The 17,492-nt window shown below is 47.3% G+C and overlaps 1 protein-coding gene across 2 annotated transcripts in view; it reads right to left on the bottom strand.

Annotated features, from left to right (window-relative positions):
• Positions 1 to 15,563, bottom strand: part of u2af1 (U2 small nuclear RNA auxiliary factor 1) — a 92,617-nt gene extending 77,054 nt beyond the window's left edge. Inside the window, exons 1-2 of one of the 2 annotated variants that reach the window (XM_038801297.1) lie at positions 15,395 to 15,563; positions 8,101 to 8,188 (exon numbers count right to left, since the gene is read on the bottom strand). In XM_038801297.1, coding sequence (XP_038657225.1) covers positions 8,101 to 8,188; positions 15,395 to 15,438 — 132 coding nt within the window. In that variant the 5' untranslated portion in view covers positions 15,439 to 15,563. The remainder of the gene's footprint in view (positions 1 to 8,100; positions 8,189 to 15,394) is intronic. The other variant, XM_038801296.1, reaches the window with a different exon arrangement.
• Between the last annotated feature and the right edge of the window lie 1,929 nt (positions 15,564 to 17,492).

Here is a 17,492-nt window from a genome sequence, read left to right as displayed (position 1 = left end):
TGGTTTCACAGGTCGGCGCAACATCGAGGGCCGAAGGGCCCGTACTGCACTGTAATGTTCTATTCATGTATTTGTTAAGATGCCCCTTAAATGTCACGGTCGTCCCTGCTTCCACCACCTCCTCCTCCGGCAGCGGGTTCCTGGCACCCACTACCGTCTCTGTAAAAAACTTGCCTCGTACATCTCCTCTAAACCTTGCCCCTCGCACCTTAAACCTATGCCCCCTAATAATTGACCCCTCTACCCTGGGAAAAAGCCTCTGACTATCCACTCTGTCTATGCCCCTCATAATTTTGCAGACCTCTATCAGGTCACCCCTGAACATCCGTCGTTCCAGTGAGAACAAACCAAGTTTATTCAACCTCTCCTCATAGCTAATGCCCTCCATACCAGGCAACATCTTGGTAAATCTCTTCTGCATCCTCTCTAAAGCCTCCACATCCTTCTGGTAGTGTGGCGACCAGAACTGAACACTATACTCCCAAGTGTGGCCTAACTAAGGTTCTATACAGCTGCAACATGACTTGCCAATTTTTATACTCAATGCCCCAGCCAATGAAGGCAAGCATGCCATATGCCTTCTTGACTACCTTCTCCACCTGTGTTGCCCCTTTCCGTGACCTGTGGACCTGTACACCTAGATCTCTCTGACTTTCAATACTCGAGGGTTCTACCATTCACTGTATATTCCCTACCTGTATTAGACCTTCCAAAATGCATTACCTCACATTTGTCCAGATTAAACTCCATCTGCCATCTCTCTGCCCAAGTCTCCAAACGATCTAAATCCTGCTGTATCCTCTGACAGTCCTCATCGCTATCTGCAATGCCACCAACCTTTGTGTCGTCTGCAAACTTACTAATCAGACCAGTTACATTTTTCTCCAAATCACTTATGTATACTACGAACAGCAAAGGTCCCAGCACTGATCCCTGTGGAATACCACTAGCCACAGCCCTCAATCAGAAAAGCACCCTTCCATTGCTACTCTCTGCCTTCTATGACCTAGTCAGTTCTGTATCCACCTTGCCAGCTCACCTCTGATCCCGTGTGACTTCACCTTTTGTACCAGTCTGCCATGAGGGACCTCGTCAAAGACCTGACTGAAGTCCATATAGACAATATCTAAGTTATACTGCATCTGCCATGCTATATCCCACTTACTCAGCCTTCCCAAATCCTGAAGCAACCTCTGGATCCTCCTCACAGTTTACCCCCCCACCCAACTTTGTAGCGTTGAAAATTTGGAGATAATACATCCACCGGTTCTCCCTTGTCAACTCTACCAATTACATCTTCTCTGGTTGGCGATCAGTAGATAGTGGTGTCCCTCAGGGATCCGTGTTGGGCCCACAATTGTTCACAATCTACATAGATGATTTGGAGTTGGGGACCAAGGGCAATGTGTCCAAGTTTGCAGATGACACTAAGATGAGTGGTAAAGCGAAAAGTGCAGAGGATACTGGAAGTCTGCAGAGGGATTTGGATAGGTTAAGTGAATGGGCTAGGGTCTGGCAAATGGAATACAATGTTGACAAATGTGAGGTTATCCATTTTGGTAGGAATAACAGCAAACGGGATTATTATTTATACAATAAAATATTAAAGCATGCTGCTGTGCAGAGAGACCTGGGTGTGCTCGTGCATGAGTCACAGAAAGTTGGTTTACAGGTGCAACAGGTGATTAAGGAGGCAAATGGAATTTTGTCCTTCATTGCTAGAGGGATGGCGTTTAAGACTAGGGAGGTTATGCTGCAATTGTATAAGGTGTTAGGGAGGCCACACCTGGAGTATTGTGTTCAGTTTTGGTCTCCTTACTTGAGAAAGGACATACTGGCACTGGAGGGTGTGCAGAGGAGATTCACGAGGTTAATCCCAGAGCTGAAGGGGTTGGAGTACGAGGAGAGGTTGAGTAGACTGGGACTGTACTCGTTGGAATTTAGAAGGATGAGGGGGATCTTATCGAAAAATATAAAATTATGAAGGAAATAGATAGGATAGATGCGGGCAGGTTGTTTCCACTGGTGGGTGAAAGCAGAACTAGGGGGCATAGCCTCAAAATAAGGGGAAGCAGATTTAGGACTGAATTTAGGAGGAACTTCTTCACCCAAAGGGTTGTGAATCTATGGAATTCCTTGCCCAGTGAAGCAGTTGAGGCGCCTTCATTAAATGTTTTTAAGGTAAAGATAGATAGTTTTTTGAAGAAAAAAGGGATTAAGGGTTATGGTGTTCGGGCCGGAAAGTGGAGCTGAGTCCACAAAAGATCAGCCATGATCTCATTGAATGGTAGAGCAGGCTCGAGGGGCCAGATGGCCTACTCCTGCTCCTAGTTCTTATCTTCAAAGAATTCTCATAGATTTGTCAAGCATCATTTCCCTTTCGTAAATCCATGCTGACTTTGTCTCATTATACCACTGCTTTCTAAACGCTGTGCTATGAAATGCTTGATAATGGACACTACCAATGTTAGGCTCACTGGTCTCTCGTTCCCCGTTTTCTCTCAACCTCCCTTGTTCAATAGCGCATTTATATTAGCTAGCCTCCAATCTGTAGGACCCATTCTAGAGTCCACTAGGACACTTACTCTGGGATGAAGATTATCAGGCCCTGGATATTTATCCGCTTTCAATCCCATTAATTTCCCCAAAATCATTTCTCCACTAATAATAATTTCCATCAGGTTCACTAAAACTTGCATCTCTCAGAACATCAGGTGCACTATTCATGCCTTGCTTTGTGAAGACAGAAGCAAAGTACTAATTTAGTTCCTCGGCTATTTCTGTGTTCCCTATTATCACTTCCCCAGTTTCTGACACTCTTTTTTTTTTCTTTACTAGCGATAGAAACTTTTCCAGTCAGTTTTTATGTTCCCCGCTAGCTTACTACCATATTGGATTTTCTTTCCCCTTCTTAATCAATTCTGGACCGCCTTTGCTGAATTTTAAACTGTTCCCAATTTTCAGTCTATTGCTTTTTTCTAGCTAAATTGTATGCCGCCTCTTTGAATTTAATACTATCTCTAATTCCCCTTGTAAGCCATGGTTTGGCCACAGTTCCATTTCTACTCTTGCGGCGAATAGGAATAAACAACTTTTGGAATTCACCGATTTGTTCCTTGAATGCCTGCCATTGCCTATCCACTGTCCATCCTTGAAGTAATGTTTCCTAGCCCATCATAGCCAACTCATGACTTACCCAATCTCTATTCAGATTAAAGTCACCCATATTATAGATTATCACATGTGTGATTTCCGGTCTAATGCTATTTCCAACAATACCACTGCAGTTTGATCCCAGAAATCCTCCCCCTCACACCATTGCTTTAGCCACTTATTCATAGAATTTTTTTCCCCACATTTACAATACAGGAGGCCATTCAGCCCATCGAGTCTGCACCGGCTCTTGGAAAGAGCACCCGACCCAGGCCCACATCTCCACCCTATCCCCATAACCCAGTAACCCCCACCCAACACTAAGGGCAATTTTGGACACTGAGGGCAATTTAGCATGGCCAATCCACCTCACTTGCACATCTTTGGACTATGGGAGGAAACTGGAGCACCCAGAGGAAACCCACGCAGACACGGTAAAAAGTGCAGACTCCGCACAGAAAGTGACCCAAGCTGGGAATCGAACCTGGGACCCTGGAGCTGTGAAGCAATTGTGCTAACCACTACACTACCGTACTGCCCATTCATCTGCTATATCCTGCTATTTCTACTCTGACTAACATGTGGCACTGGTGGTAGTCCTGAGATCACTACCTTAGAGGTCAGAGTTCTCAACTTTCTTCCTAACTCCCTCAGTTCTGCTTTTAAGACTTCATCCTTTTTTGTTAACCTATGTTGTTGGTACCGATGTGCACCATAACCTCTGGATGTTCACCCTCCCCCTCCAGAATGTCCTATAGCCGCTCCGAGACATCTTTGACCCTAGCACAAAGAAGGAAACACACTATCCTGATGTCTTGTTTGCAGCCAGAGAAACGCCTATCGATTTCCCTTACAATTGAATCCCCTATAACTATTGCATTCCCATGTCTGCTCCTCCCCTCTGCAGCAGAACCAACTGTGATGCAACAAATTTGGTTGTTGCGGCTTTCCCCTAACAGGCGATTCTATTCCACAGTATCCAAAGCAGGATATGTGTTTTGCAGGAGAATGGCCACAGGAGTTCCTGCGCTGCCTGCCTATCTCTGCCGGGTGGTCACCCATTCCCTTCCTGTCTGCGGAGACTGAAGTGTGACCGCCTCTCCGTGCGTGCTATCCACTTTTCTCTCCTCGCGGATACTCAACAGTGTCCCCAGCCCAGTCGCCGCTCCAGCTCCGAGACCCAGGCTTTCAGGAGCTGCAGCTGGAGACACTTCTTGTACACATGCTGGTCCTGGGAACTGGAAGTGTTCTTGGTCTCCCACATGGAGCAAGACTTGGAGCTCTGTGGCCATGTCTTAGCCTTTAAATTAAATTTATCCTTAATACCAAATAATGAACCAGTAAAAGTTGTAAAGACTTACCAACCTTACCCACTACTTACCAACCAGCTCTCTCCCTGATAGCCTCAGCTGCAGCAGGGCAACACCCCTCACTGAAGGTTTACAAGTTACAAAGCAAGGCGAAAAAACACCTTTTCCCACTCTGAATTCCCATTGTTTGAAATTCCTGAGCTTTAAACTCACTCTGAAAATGACAGAGCAGGCTCAAAGGGCCGAGTGGCCTCCTCCTGCTAATATTTTCTACATTTTTAACAGGTAGTTCTACAAACCAGGGAATATGCTGTGTACCCCACTCACAGCCAATTTGATAGGATGAGAAATATAGGGCAGCACGGTAGCATAGTGGTTAGCACAGTTGCTTCACAGCTCCAGGGTCCGTGTGGGTTTCCTCCGGGTGCTCCGGTTTCCTCCTACAGTCCAAAGATGTCTGGGTTAGGTGGATTGGCCATGCTAAATTGCCCTTAAGTGTCCAAAAGGTTAAGTGAGGGTTACTAGGTTATGGGGATAGGGTAGAGACGTGGGCTTGAGTAGGGTGCTCCTTGTCAGGACCGGTGCAGACTCAATGGGCCGAATGGCCGCCTTCTGCACTGTAAATTCTAAGATCCATGATCTAAAAAGGAGGTCCCAGGAAGATTGAAGTCAAGTGCTGAAAGGAATTGGAATTTGGCCACAATACTGTTCATTGGAATTCAAGTAAAAGGCAGAGAAAGTGTGCAGTTAAAAAGACAGCTTCAGTAACCAGATTTCAAGTGGGGAACCAGACATTAGAGGTAAATTAAAAATTTGGTGACATCTTACCACATCCTGACATTAACGTATCTTTGCACCCATAGGCTTTTTTTTTTTAAAAACCCTTTGGGAAATAGCGGTGCAAGGATTTCCAAGCTGATTATCAGACTGTTGAACTGCATTGTACGTCCCTTCCATGCCTAACAAGTCCTGCTGCTGGACTGGAACCTGTAGCTTCTAGTCCAGCAGTAGGACCATTACCAATGCGCCAGGAGCCCTTCTGCCACAGATTGTGACACATTAGCATTTTGTTTGCATGGCAACGTACTCGAGAGAATGCACCTGGCAATTCAGGACAGAGGAATACTGAAAGGAGAGATTGAAATCCTGAAGTGGATCCTTGTTGAAAACATCCGAGGGAAAGCATTGTTTGGAAGAAGAATCCAAGGCTTGTCTTTTTGAATGCAGTTTGGGAAACACCCCTGTGGATTGGATTTGTTTGTTGTCACGTGTACCGAGGTACAGTGAAAAGTATTTTTCTGCGAGCAGCTCAACAGATCATTCAGTACATGGGAAGAATAGGGAATAAAAGAAAATACATAATAGGGCAACACAAGATATACAATGTAACTACGTAAGCACCGGCATCGGATGAAGCATACAGGGTGTAGTGTTAATGAGGTCAGTCCATAAGAGGGTCATTTAGGAGTCTGGTGACAGTGGGGAAGAAGCTGTTTTTGAGTCCGTTTGTGCGTGTTCTCAGACTTCTGTATCTCCTGCCCGATGGAAGAAGTTGGAAGAGTGAGTAAGCCGGGTGGAAGGGGTCTTTGATTATGCTGCCCGCTTTCCCCAGGCAGCGGGAGGTGTAGATGAAGTCAATGGATGGGAGGCAGATTCGTGTGATGGACTGGGCGGTATTCACGACTCTCTGAAGTTTCTTGCAGTCCTGGGCCGAGCAGTTGCCATACCAGGCTGTGATGCAGCCCAATAGGATGCTTTCTATGGTGCATCTGTAAAGGTTGGTAAGGGTTAATGTGGACATGCCGAATTTCCTTAGTTTCCGGAGGAAGTATGGGCGCTGTTGTGCTTTCTTGGTGGTAGCGTCGACGTGGGTGGACCAGGACAGATTTTTGGAGATGTGCACCCCGAGGAATTTGAAACTGCTAACCATCTCCACCTCGGCCCCGTTGATGCTGACAGGGGTGTGTACGATACTTTGCTTCCTGAAGTCAATGACCAGCTCTTTAGTTTTGCTGGCATTGAGGGAGAGATTGTTGTCGCTACACCACTCCACTAGGTTCTCTATCTCCCTCCTGTATTCTGACTCGTCGTTATTCGAGATCCGGCCCATTATGGTCGCATCGTCAACAAACTTGTTGATGGAGTTGGAACCAAGTTTTGCCACGCAGTCGTGTGTGTACAGGGAGTAGAGTGGGGGGGGGGGGGGGGGGGGGCTAAGTATACAGCCTCACGGGGCCCCGGTATGGAGGACTATTGTGGAGGAGACCACCGTGCAAGCTAGAGGCCAGGTGACTCACAATTTAATCATCTGGAAGGATTTGAGGAGAAATTCCCAGAAGATTGGATGGCATCTGCCACTTGGTTTCAGAGCGGGGTGTCTCTGACTACAGTTTGCCTGTTAGTAACTGAGAATGTTACAGCAGAAGATATATTTTGTGACCCGTGTTATCCTTAAAACCTGTATACATTTGTGAAGTGGGAATGGAGTAGTGTATCATAGCCAAATCTTCTATATTTAATATTTTTTGTGTTTACAGCGAATTGATAGCCCTTTTACTTTTTATAGAAAACATGGATGAACAGTTAAAGTTACGGTCTTTGGACTCGGGGTTCCATTGTGGAACCTTCCCATCCAGTAGCAACATCAACAGGCATTGTAACACATTCAGGATTGAAAATTAATGAAATGAATTATTTTCCTAGTTAATAGAACTGAAATATTGGGGCCTCACGGTAGCATGGTGGTTAGCATCAATGCTTCACAGCTCCAGGGTCCCAGGTTCGATTCCCGGCTGGGTCACTGTCTATGTGGAGTCTGCACGTCCTCCCTGTGTGTGCGTGGGTTTCCTCCGGGTGCTCCGGTTTCCTCCCACAGTCTAAAGATGTGCGGGTTAGGTGGATTGGCCATGCTAAATTGCCCGTAGTGTAAGGTTAATGGGGGGATTGTTGGGTTACGGGTATATGGGTTACGTGGGTTTAAGTAAGGTGATCATTGCTCGGCACAACATCGAGGGCCGAAGGGCCTGTTCTGTGCTGTACTGTTCTATGAAATGCAGATCAAATGGAAAGATTACATGCCAGCACCATCTAATCTACTTATGTTGCAAGATGAATGCAAATCCCTAGAAAGCAGGCAGAACCAAGCTGATTCTATACCATCGCAGCCATTCCTACAGCTGTGGACCAATTTGCAGTCAGTTAATAGAATCATACTGGTTAAAAAGGAAAGCCGGAAATAATATGAACAGCTCGCAGCATTGGTCCAGCACGATAAAGCCAGAAAGCAGGTGAGGAGTCTGGCTGCTCTTCCCAAGATGTTTTTTTTCATCTTCACAAAAGGGTGGATTGGCCACTTATACCCAAGTTCTCAGGAAAAACGAAGCTTCACAGGCCAGCTCAGCACTCCCACTGGCTGCAGCTGAGCAGTGATTCCAACATTTTAAAAGACAGATACAAAGACAAAACAGTCTTCTGAAACTGAACTATTTCATAGTAGAAAACAATCTTAGCAACAGGATAGATGGTGAAAGTACAATAAAGCAGTGTATACTACCCCTGGCTAGTTACATGTATGAATGGCAGTTCTCAGAGACCCGTTATAGACAAACATTCACATTATAAAAAGGTGCAACCTCACCTGACTGAACGTTGGCTTGTTGTGCAAACGAGAACATCTATCTCCATGACGACAGGCTCCAATTTTAAAATAAAATGAACAGTTGACCCTGTTTTAAGAGAACACATCTATTCAGTACAGCATTAATTTGGAATCTCAGTATTTCCAAACCTTTGATATTTGGATTTGAGGTTTGTGCTCCATGTGACTCCAGAATCCAGACACACTGCTTCAGTGGAGGAACTCTATCTGCACATGGCTCCACAAAGTTAATAACTCATGAAGTAATTTTTGGGGCAATCAAACCAAAAATCTTCAAGGGTCAGCCCTGTTGACAAAAATGCAATGAGTACAACTCTGACCAATACGACCATTGGGTGGTTTACCTGCATCACTAACTAGGAAAAGTGACAGAAGCAGTTGGATTGCTGCAGCTCTGACGGGTTGGAACAGTGATAACTGCAGAGATTTTAATATTTGGCGTGGGAGGGGACGCAGCTACATATCACTGCCCACTGTGATTTACCAGATCCAAAGTATTACATAAATGAAAGTTGCTAATTTAAAAGAGTAATCACCTGAGACAGTTCTGAGAAAATAAATTCCACATTTAACACAGGCTCCAGCAAAACACGGGATAAACCTGGCCAATCCACCTAACCTAGTGCAGCTTGGCGGCGCAGTGCTTCGTAATGCATTACGGATGAGGGGCAGCAGGGTAGCATGGTGGTTAGCATAAATGCTTCACAGCTCCAGGGTCCCAGGTTCGATTCCCGGCTGGGTCACTGTCTGTGTGGAGTCTGCACGTCCTCCCCGTGTGCATGGGTTTCCTCCGGGTGCTCCGGTTTCCTCCCACAGTCCAAAGATGTGCGGGTTAGGTGGATTGGCCATGCTAAATTGCCCGTAGTGTCCTAATTAAAGTAAGGTTAAGCGGGGGGGGGTTTGTTGGGTTACGGGTATAGGGTGGATTCGTGGGTTTGAGTAGGGTGATCATGGCTCGGCACAACATTGAGGGCCGAAGGGCCTGTTCTGTGCTGTTCTATGTTCTATAATGGTGCCGAGGTCCCAGGTTCGATCCTGACTATGGGTTACTGTCCGTGTGGAGTTTGCACCGCGTCTGTGCGGGTTCCGCCCCCACAACCCAAAGACGTGCAGGGTAGGTGGGATTGCCATGCTAAATTGCCCCTTAAATTGGAAAAAATTGATAGGGCACTCAAGTTTTTTTTTTTAAAATCCACCTAACCTACACATCTTTGGACTGTGGGGGGGGAAACCGGAGCACCCGGAGGAAACCCACACACACGGGGAGAACGTGCAGATCCACACAGACAGTGACCCAAGCTGGGAATCGAATTTAGGACCCTGGAGCTGTGATGACTGATATCTGTGATGCTGGGGACTTCCAGAGGAAACCGAGATGGATCTTCCACTTCTGGCTGAAGATTGTTGCGAATGCCTCAGCCTTGGCCTTTTGCACTGATGTGCTGGGCTCCTCCATCATTGAGGATGGGGATATTTGTGGAGCCTCCTCCTCCAGTGAGTTGTTCAATTGTCCACCACCATTCAAGACGATGCGGCAGGACTTAGAGCTTAGATCTGATGCGTTCATCGTGGAATCACTAAGCTCTATTACATGCTGCTTATGCTGTGTGGCAGACAAGTAATCCTGTGTTGTGGTTTCACCAGGTTGACACCTCATTTTTCAGTATGGCTGATGTTGTTCCTGCCATGCTCTCCTGCACTCTTCACTGAACCAGGGTTGGTCCCCTGGCTTGGTGGGAATGGTAGAATGGGGGATATGCCGGGCCATGAGGTTGCAGATTGTGGTTGGATACAATTCTGCTGCTGCTGATGCCCACAGCACCTCATGGCTGTCCAGTCTCGTTGTTGGATCTGTTTGAAGTCTGTCCCATTTAGCACGGTGGTAGTGTCACACAACACGATGGAGGGTACCCTCAATGTGAAGACGGGACGTTGTCTCCACAAGGACTGTGCGGTGGTCACTCCTACCGATATGGTCATGGACAGATGTATCTGCAGCAGGCAGGTTGCTGAGGATGAGGTCAAGTATGTTTTTCCCTCACCACCTGTTGCATTCCCAGTCTAGCAGCTCTTGTCAATTAGGACCCGGCCAGCTCGGTCTGTGGTGGTACTACCAAGCCACTCCGATGATGGACATTTAAGTTCCCCACCCAGAGCATGTTCTGTGCCCTTGCCACTCTCAGTGCTTCCCCCAAGTGGTGTTCAACATAGAGGAGCACTGATTCATCAGCTGATGGTGGCCGGTATGTGGTAATCAGCAGGAGGTTTCCTTGCCCATGTTTAACCTGAAGCCCTGAGACTTCATAGGGTCCAGAGTCAATGTTGAGGACTCTCCTTTGCTATTTGTTATTTCCACCCAGTCTGATTCCACATCTTGACAGCACCGATCCCTTTCTTCACCAGAAAAGCTGCAACACCCCCTTTTCCTTTCAGTCTATCTTTCCAGAATACGAGAACCCTTGTCAATTCACAAACCTGGTCTCCTTGTAATCATGCTTCAGCAATTGCCACCAAATCATACCGCAAATTGCACCGATAACTGTTCTGAATGCTTCATGCATTGAGATCCAAAGCTTTTAAATTTGTTTTGTCAAATTTCCCTTTTATAATTCCTTGCTGCAAAAAGATATTCACCAGTTCTTTTAAAACCATATTCAAAATGGTTATTTTCTGGGTGCAACATCTGCAATTCTCCATTCATAATTGGGAGATTAAGAGACTAGTTACTCCATAATTTCCACCCTTTCTTTCCTCACTATACTTGGATACACCTCATCCTAACCATGTGACTAATCAAGGTTTCAGTACTGTACAACCGGCCTATTTAATACTGGCTTAAATTGGCCACGGTCAAAAAACAGCAAATGTGGCAACTGTTTTTTATTGGTCTTGTGGTGGAGCACCGCAAGGGTCAGTTCTGGGACCACTGCTTTTTGATTATATATAAATGCCTTTGATTTTGGAATAGATAATATAAAAAAATTTGCCAACACCATTAAACTTAGGGAGCAGTGGCAAACAGCAAGGATCAGGGGGAAAGAATAAGGCTAGCAAACGCAGGACGTGAAGGCAGCAGTGGTTAGCATTGTTGCTTCACAGCTCCAGGGTCCCAGGTTCTATTCCCAGCTTGGGTCACTGGCTGTGTGGAGTCTGCATGGTCTCCCTGCGTCGGCGTGCGTTTCCTCCGGTGCTCCGGTTTCCTCCCACAATTCCCGAAATAAGTGCTTGTTAGGTGAATTGGACATTTTGAATTCTCCCTCGATGTACCCGAACAGGCGCCGGAATGTGGCAACTAGGGGATTTTCATAGTAACTTCATTGCAGTGTTAATGTAAGCCTTCTTGTGACATGAGAAAACGAAAAACTAAGGAAAAGATGGAGCCTATCAGAGATATGCATGGCAACTTATGGGTTGATTCAAAAGATGTGGGCAGGGTTCTCAATGAGTGCTTTGTATTTGTCTTCACCATGGAGGGATGATGCAAACATTCCAAGAAGTCTCACAACACCAGGTTCAAGTCCAACAGGTCTGTTTGGAATCACTAGCTTTCGGAGCACAGCTCCTTCCTCAGGTGAATGAAGAGGTGGGTTCCAGAAACACATATATAAAGACAAAGTCAAAGATGCAATACGATACTTTGAATGAGAGTCTTTGCAGGTAATTAAGTCTACAGGTCCAGACGGAGCAACTGGAGAGAGGGATAATCACAGGTTAAAGAGGTGTGAATTGTCTCAAGCCAGGACAGTTGGTAGGATTTTGCAAGCCAAGGCCAGATGGTGGGGGGTGAATTGATGACGTGTTGAAGGCTGCGAAGATGTCGTAGTTTCCCCGCTCCGGGAAGTACTGGACGACGAAGCATACTCTGTCGGTTGTGTCCTGTGTTTGGCTTCTGAGGAGGACGGTGCGTTGTTTTTGCATCTAGACACTGAAAGATGCCCTCGTATGAACGAGATATGGCACTCGACTCATCAATCGACAGTTCCAACGCACCACAGCAAAAAAATGCACCAACAATCACCAGGCAGGAATGTTCCCTTCCAGTCGGGGAACACTTCAGCAGTCAAGGGCATTCAGCCTCTGATCTTCAGGTAAGCGTTCTCCAAGACAGCCTTCAGGATGCACTACAATGCAGAATCGCTGAGCAGAAACTTATAGCCAAGTTCCGCATACATGAGTACGGCCTCAACTGGGACCTTGGATTCATGTCGCGTTACATTCACCCCCCCCCCCCCCCCCCCCCCCCCAGCAGCTGGCCTGGGCTTGCGAAATCCTACCAACTGTCCTGGCTTGAGATAATTCACACCTCTTTAACCTATGATTATCCCTCTCTCCAGTTGCTTCGTCCGGACCTGTAAAGACTTAATTACCTGCAAAGACTCGCATTCAAAGTATCGTATTGCATCATTGACTTCGTCGATATAAATGTTTCTGGAACCCACCTCCTCATTCACCTGAGGAAGGAGCAGTGCTCTGAAAGCTAGTGATTTGAAACAAACCTGTTGGACTTCAAACTGGTGTTGTAAGGACATCTTACTGTGCTCACCCCAGTCCAACTCTGGCATCCCCACATCATGGCAAACATTCTAGTTATAGAAGTATGAAATATGAGATACAATAATTGCGTGGCTTCACAGCGTCAGGGACCCAGGTTTAATTCATGCCTTGGGTGACCGTCTGTGTGGAACATTCAAATTCTCCCCTGTCTTGGTAGGTTTCCTCCGGATGCTCCGGTTTTGTCCCACAGTCCAAAGATGCGTAGGTTAGGGGGATTGACCATACTAAATTTCCCCTTACTGTGCAGATTAGGTGGGGTTATGGGGATGGGACGAGAGGGTAGGCCTAAGTACGGTGATCTTTCAGAGGGTCGGTGCAGACTCGATAGGCCAAATGGCCTCCTTCTGCACTTTAGGGATTCTAATTCTAGTGAGGGAGGAAGTACTAGAGCGACAAGCATCCTTGAAGATGGACAAATCACCAGGGCCAAATGGAGTGTATCCCAGGCTGTTAAAGGAAGCCAGAGAGGAAATAGTGCACGCTTGGAGGATCATTTCCCAATCCTCACTAAATACAGGCGCGATACCAGAGGATTGGTGGTCTGCAAACCATATAGCTTTATTTAAAAAGGGTGCGAGGGGTAGGCCATAAATTTCTAGACCGATCAGTCTGACTTTGGCGGTGGGCAAATTATTCGAATCAATTTTCAGGCAGGGTAAACGGTCACTTAGAAAAGCACAGGTTAGAACATAGAACAGTACAGCACAGTACAGGCCCTTCGGCCCACAATGTTGTGCCGACCATTTATCCTAATCTAAGATCAACCAAACCTACACCCCTTCAGTGCATTCCACACACTCACCACTGTGTGTAAAGAACCTACCTCTGACATCTCCCCAATACTTTCCCTCCAATAACCTTCAAATTATGTCCCCTCGTGACAGCCATGTCCGCCCTGGGGGAGTCTCTGGCTATCCACTCTATCCATGCCTCTCATCTCAGATTGATCAGGGATATCAGCATCGTTTTACTAGGGAGAGATCATGTCTTACTAACTGAATTGAATGGTTTGAGGAGGATTGATGAGGGTAGTGCAGTGGATGTTGTCTACATGGATTTTAGTAAAGCATTTGACAAGGTGCCACATGGCAGACTGGTGAGAAACATTTACTGGGATACAGGGGAAGGTGGCAGGTTGGACCCAAAATTGACACAAGTAACAGGGAAAAAAAGGATAACGGTCGATGGAGTTTTGTGAATGGAAAACACTTTCCAGTGTCCCACACGGCTCAGTTTTGGGGCACTTATTGTTTGTTATATATATTAACGATTTTGGCATGGGTGGCGGAATTGCGAAATTTTCAGATACCACAAAAAATTTTCATTTCAATTGGCCATCTAGTTGATAATGGAGGATAGCCATTGACTCCAGAATGATATCAATGGTTTGGTTGAGTGGGTGGAAAAGTGGCAAGTGGAACGCAATCTGGAAAGAAGGAGAGAGAATGCATTTGGAGAGGTCAAACAAGGCATGGGAATATTCAACCTATGGGAAGATAAGGTGAACAGTTTAGGAAGTGAGAGTCCTTGGGAGCATGTTCACAGGTAGTGAAGAAAACAAATGCAATGCTTTTCTTTGTTGGTCAAGATATGGAGCACGATATGGTCAAGATATGGGTTACGGGTATAGGGTGGATACGTGGGTTTGAGTAGGGTGATCATGGCTCGGCACAACATTGAGGGCCGAAGTGCCTGTTCTGTGCTGTACTGTTCTATGTTCTAATTTACAGTGCAGGAGACCATTTGACCCATCGAGTCTATACCAGACCTTGAAGAGCACCTTACTTAATCCCACACCACCACCCAATCCTCATAACCCCACCTAACCGTTCAACAATACATGGCAATTTAGCATGCCCAACCCACCTAACCTGCATGTCTTTGGACTATGGGAGGAAACTGGAGCACCCGGAGGAAACTCACGCAGGCACGGGGAGAACGTGCAGACTCCGCACAGAAAGTGACCCAAGCCGGGAATCGAACCTGGGACCCTGGAGCTGTGAAGCAACTGTGCTAACCACTGTGTATAAAATGCCGGTAAGGTCACAGCTGGAATTGTGTGTACACAGTTCTGGTTACCACACTAGTGGAAGGGTATAATTGGTCTGGAGAGACCATTGAGGGGGTCGGAAATTGCAGTTATGAGGAGAGATTGGACCGGCGCTGAGAAGGGGAATGGCTGCCGGCCTGAGGTGGACAGGGTGGACAGCCTTAGCGGAGGCTCTGCAAGGTGCTGGGTGCCCGGATCCGGGTCTGAAGAGCTGGAAGCGGCCAGTCCCCGGGGAGGGATTCAAATGAGCGGCGACCGAAACAGGCACGAGGGGCCAAATGGCCGGCGCCCTCCCTGTCCGCGGGCCGGGCGCGAGGCTCCAGCCCCGGTTCCAGGCCCCCCGGGCTCCGGTTCCAGGCCGCTCCGGGCTCCGGTTCCAGGCCGCTCCGGGCCCTAGGCTCCGGTTCCAGGCCGCTCCGGGCCCTAGGCCTCGGTTCCAGGCCCCCCGGGCTCCGGTTCCAGGCCGCTCCGGGCCGTAGGCCCCGGTTCCAGGCCGCTCCGGGCCCTAGGCCCCGGGCTCCATTGTCCGCGAGTCGCGGCTCCTTCAGCCGCCGCGTTTCGAACCCGGATCTCCCGCCCGCCTCCTTCCTCCCTCCCCCGGCCGCGGTGTAAGGTGGCCAGAAGCCGCTTCCTCCGCCGCTCTCGGCGCCTCTCCCCGGCCGCACTCACTTGTCCTTTTCGGTGCCGAAAATCGAGGCCAGATATTCCGCCATCGCCCGTCTCTCTCGGCCCGCGCCTCACGTCACCACTTCCTGCCGTAACGTCAGCATTTCTAGCGTAAACGTCACAACGGCCCGCGCATACGTCACCACGTCCTGCGTAGACGACACAACTGCCCGCGCCTTACGTCCCCACTTCCTGCGTAAACGTCACACACATACCCCAGCACGCATCACGTGTCAGCTCGCGTCGAGGCGGGAAAATAAAGCAATGATAAACCACGGGTTAATAGTACTAGTTAACGAAGCTGGTTAACACTACTGGTTAATGGTGCTGGTTAACATTGGTGGTTTATAGTATTGTTTAATATGCTGATTAATGGTGCTGCTTAACACTGCTTGTTAATGTGCTGGTTAACAACACTGGTTAATGGTGCTGGTTAACTGCTGGTTGACAACACTGGTTAATGGTGCTGGTTAACAATGCTGGTTAACACGCTGGCAGGAAGCATTTTAAATTGCCAGGCAGAGAGTTGATAGAGCCCAGACATGCTGTGCTGCTTTACAGATCTTCAGCAGAAACTGAAAGCCAAAATAGAACGTGCCTGGCTTTTCCAGAAGCTTCTGAAGGGCTCCACTAATCCCAATCAAAAACAAAAAATGTCCCAGAAATTTAGAAGAGGAAATTGGCTGCGAGCCAAATCCATCAAAATGACATTACGGACTATGCCACACAGTCAAAAGGTCTGCCTGGGCCAGTCCAAATAGCAGTTGGCATTTAGTGGGGGGGGGGGGGGGAGGGGGGGGAGAGGGTGTTAGTTCAAAACCAAAATTAACACAATAGTGAAAAGGGATATTGGCTCTGACAACGTGGAGTCTGTATGGGTAGAGTTGAGAAATACCAAGGGACAAAAAACATTAGTGGGTCATATATAGACCCCCAAACTGCAGTGTTGAGCTTGGGAATGGCATTAAACAAGAAATTAGAGATGCATGTAATTAGGGAATATCGGTGATCATGGGTGATTTGAATCTTCACATAGATTGGGCAAATCAAATTAGCCACAATGCTGTAGAGGAGGAATTCCTGGAGCATATACGGATGGTTTTCTTGAAATGAAATGAAAATCGCTTATTGTCACGAGTAGGCTTCAATGAAGTTACTGTGAAAAGCCCCTAGTCGCCACATTCCAGCACCTGTTCGGGGAGGCTGGTACGGGAATTGAACCGTGCTGCTGGCCTGCCTTGGTCTGCTTTAAAAGCCAGAGATTTAGCCCAGTGTGCTAAACCAGCCCCATATTTTTGACAAATATGTGGAGGAACCAACGAGAGAGCAGGCCACAGTAGACTGGGTACTGTGTAATGAGAAGGGAATCATTGCCAATCTGGCTGTACGAGACCCCTTGGGGATGAGAAAACATCCAAAGAACAAAGAAAAGTACAGCACAGGAACAGGCCCTTCGGCCCTCCAAGCCTGTGCCGACCATGCTGCCTGTCTAAACTAAAATCTTCTACACGTCCGGGATCCGTATCCCTCTATTCCCATCCTATTCATGTATTTGTCAAGATGCCCCTTGAATGTCACAATTTTGCCTCTCATAATTTTGTAGACCTCTATCAGGTCGCCCCTCAACCTCCGTCATTCCAGTGAGAACAAACCGAGTTTATTCAACCGTTCCTTATTGCTAATGCCCTCCATACCAGGCAACATCCTGATAAATCTCTTCTGCGCCCTCTCTATAGCCTCCACATCCTTCTGGTAGTGTGGCGACCAGAATTGAACACTATACTCCAAGTGTGGCTTAACTAAGGTTCTATACAGCTGCAACATGACTTGCCAATTTTTATACTCAATGCCCCAGCCAATGAAGGCAAGCATGCCGTATGCCTTCTTGACTACCTTCTCCACCTGTGTTGCCCCTTTCAGTGACCTGTGGACCTGTACACCGAGATCTCTCTGACTGTCAATACTCTTGAGGGTTCTACCATTCATTGTATATTCCCTACCTGTATTAGACCTTCCAAAATGCATTACCTCACATTTTCCAGATTAAACTCCATCTGCCATCTCTCCGCCCAAGTCTCCAAATGATCTAAATCCTGCTGTA

Source organism: Scyliorhinus canicula, chromosome 7 (genome assembly GCF_902713615.1).
Source record: "Scyliorhinus canicula chromosome 7, sScyCan1.1, whole genome shotgun sequence".
NCBI lineage: Eukaryota > Metazoa > Chordata > Chondrichthyes > Carcharhiniformes > Scyliorhinidae > Scyliorhinus > Scyliorhinus canicula.
The sequence above is the reverse complement of the archived record's forward strand: the minus strand, read 5'-3'. Positions and strand labels throughout refer to the sequence as shown.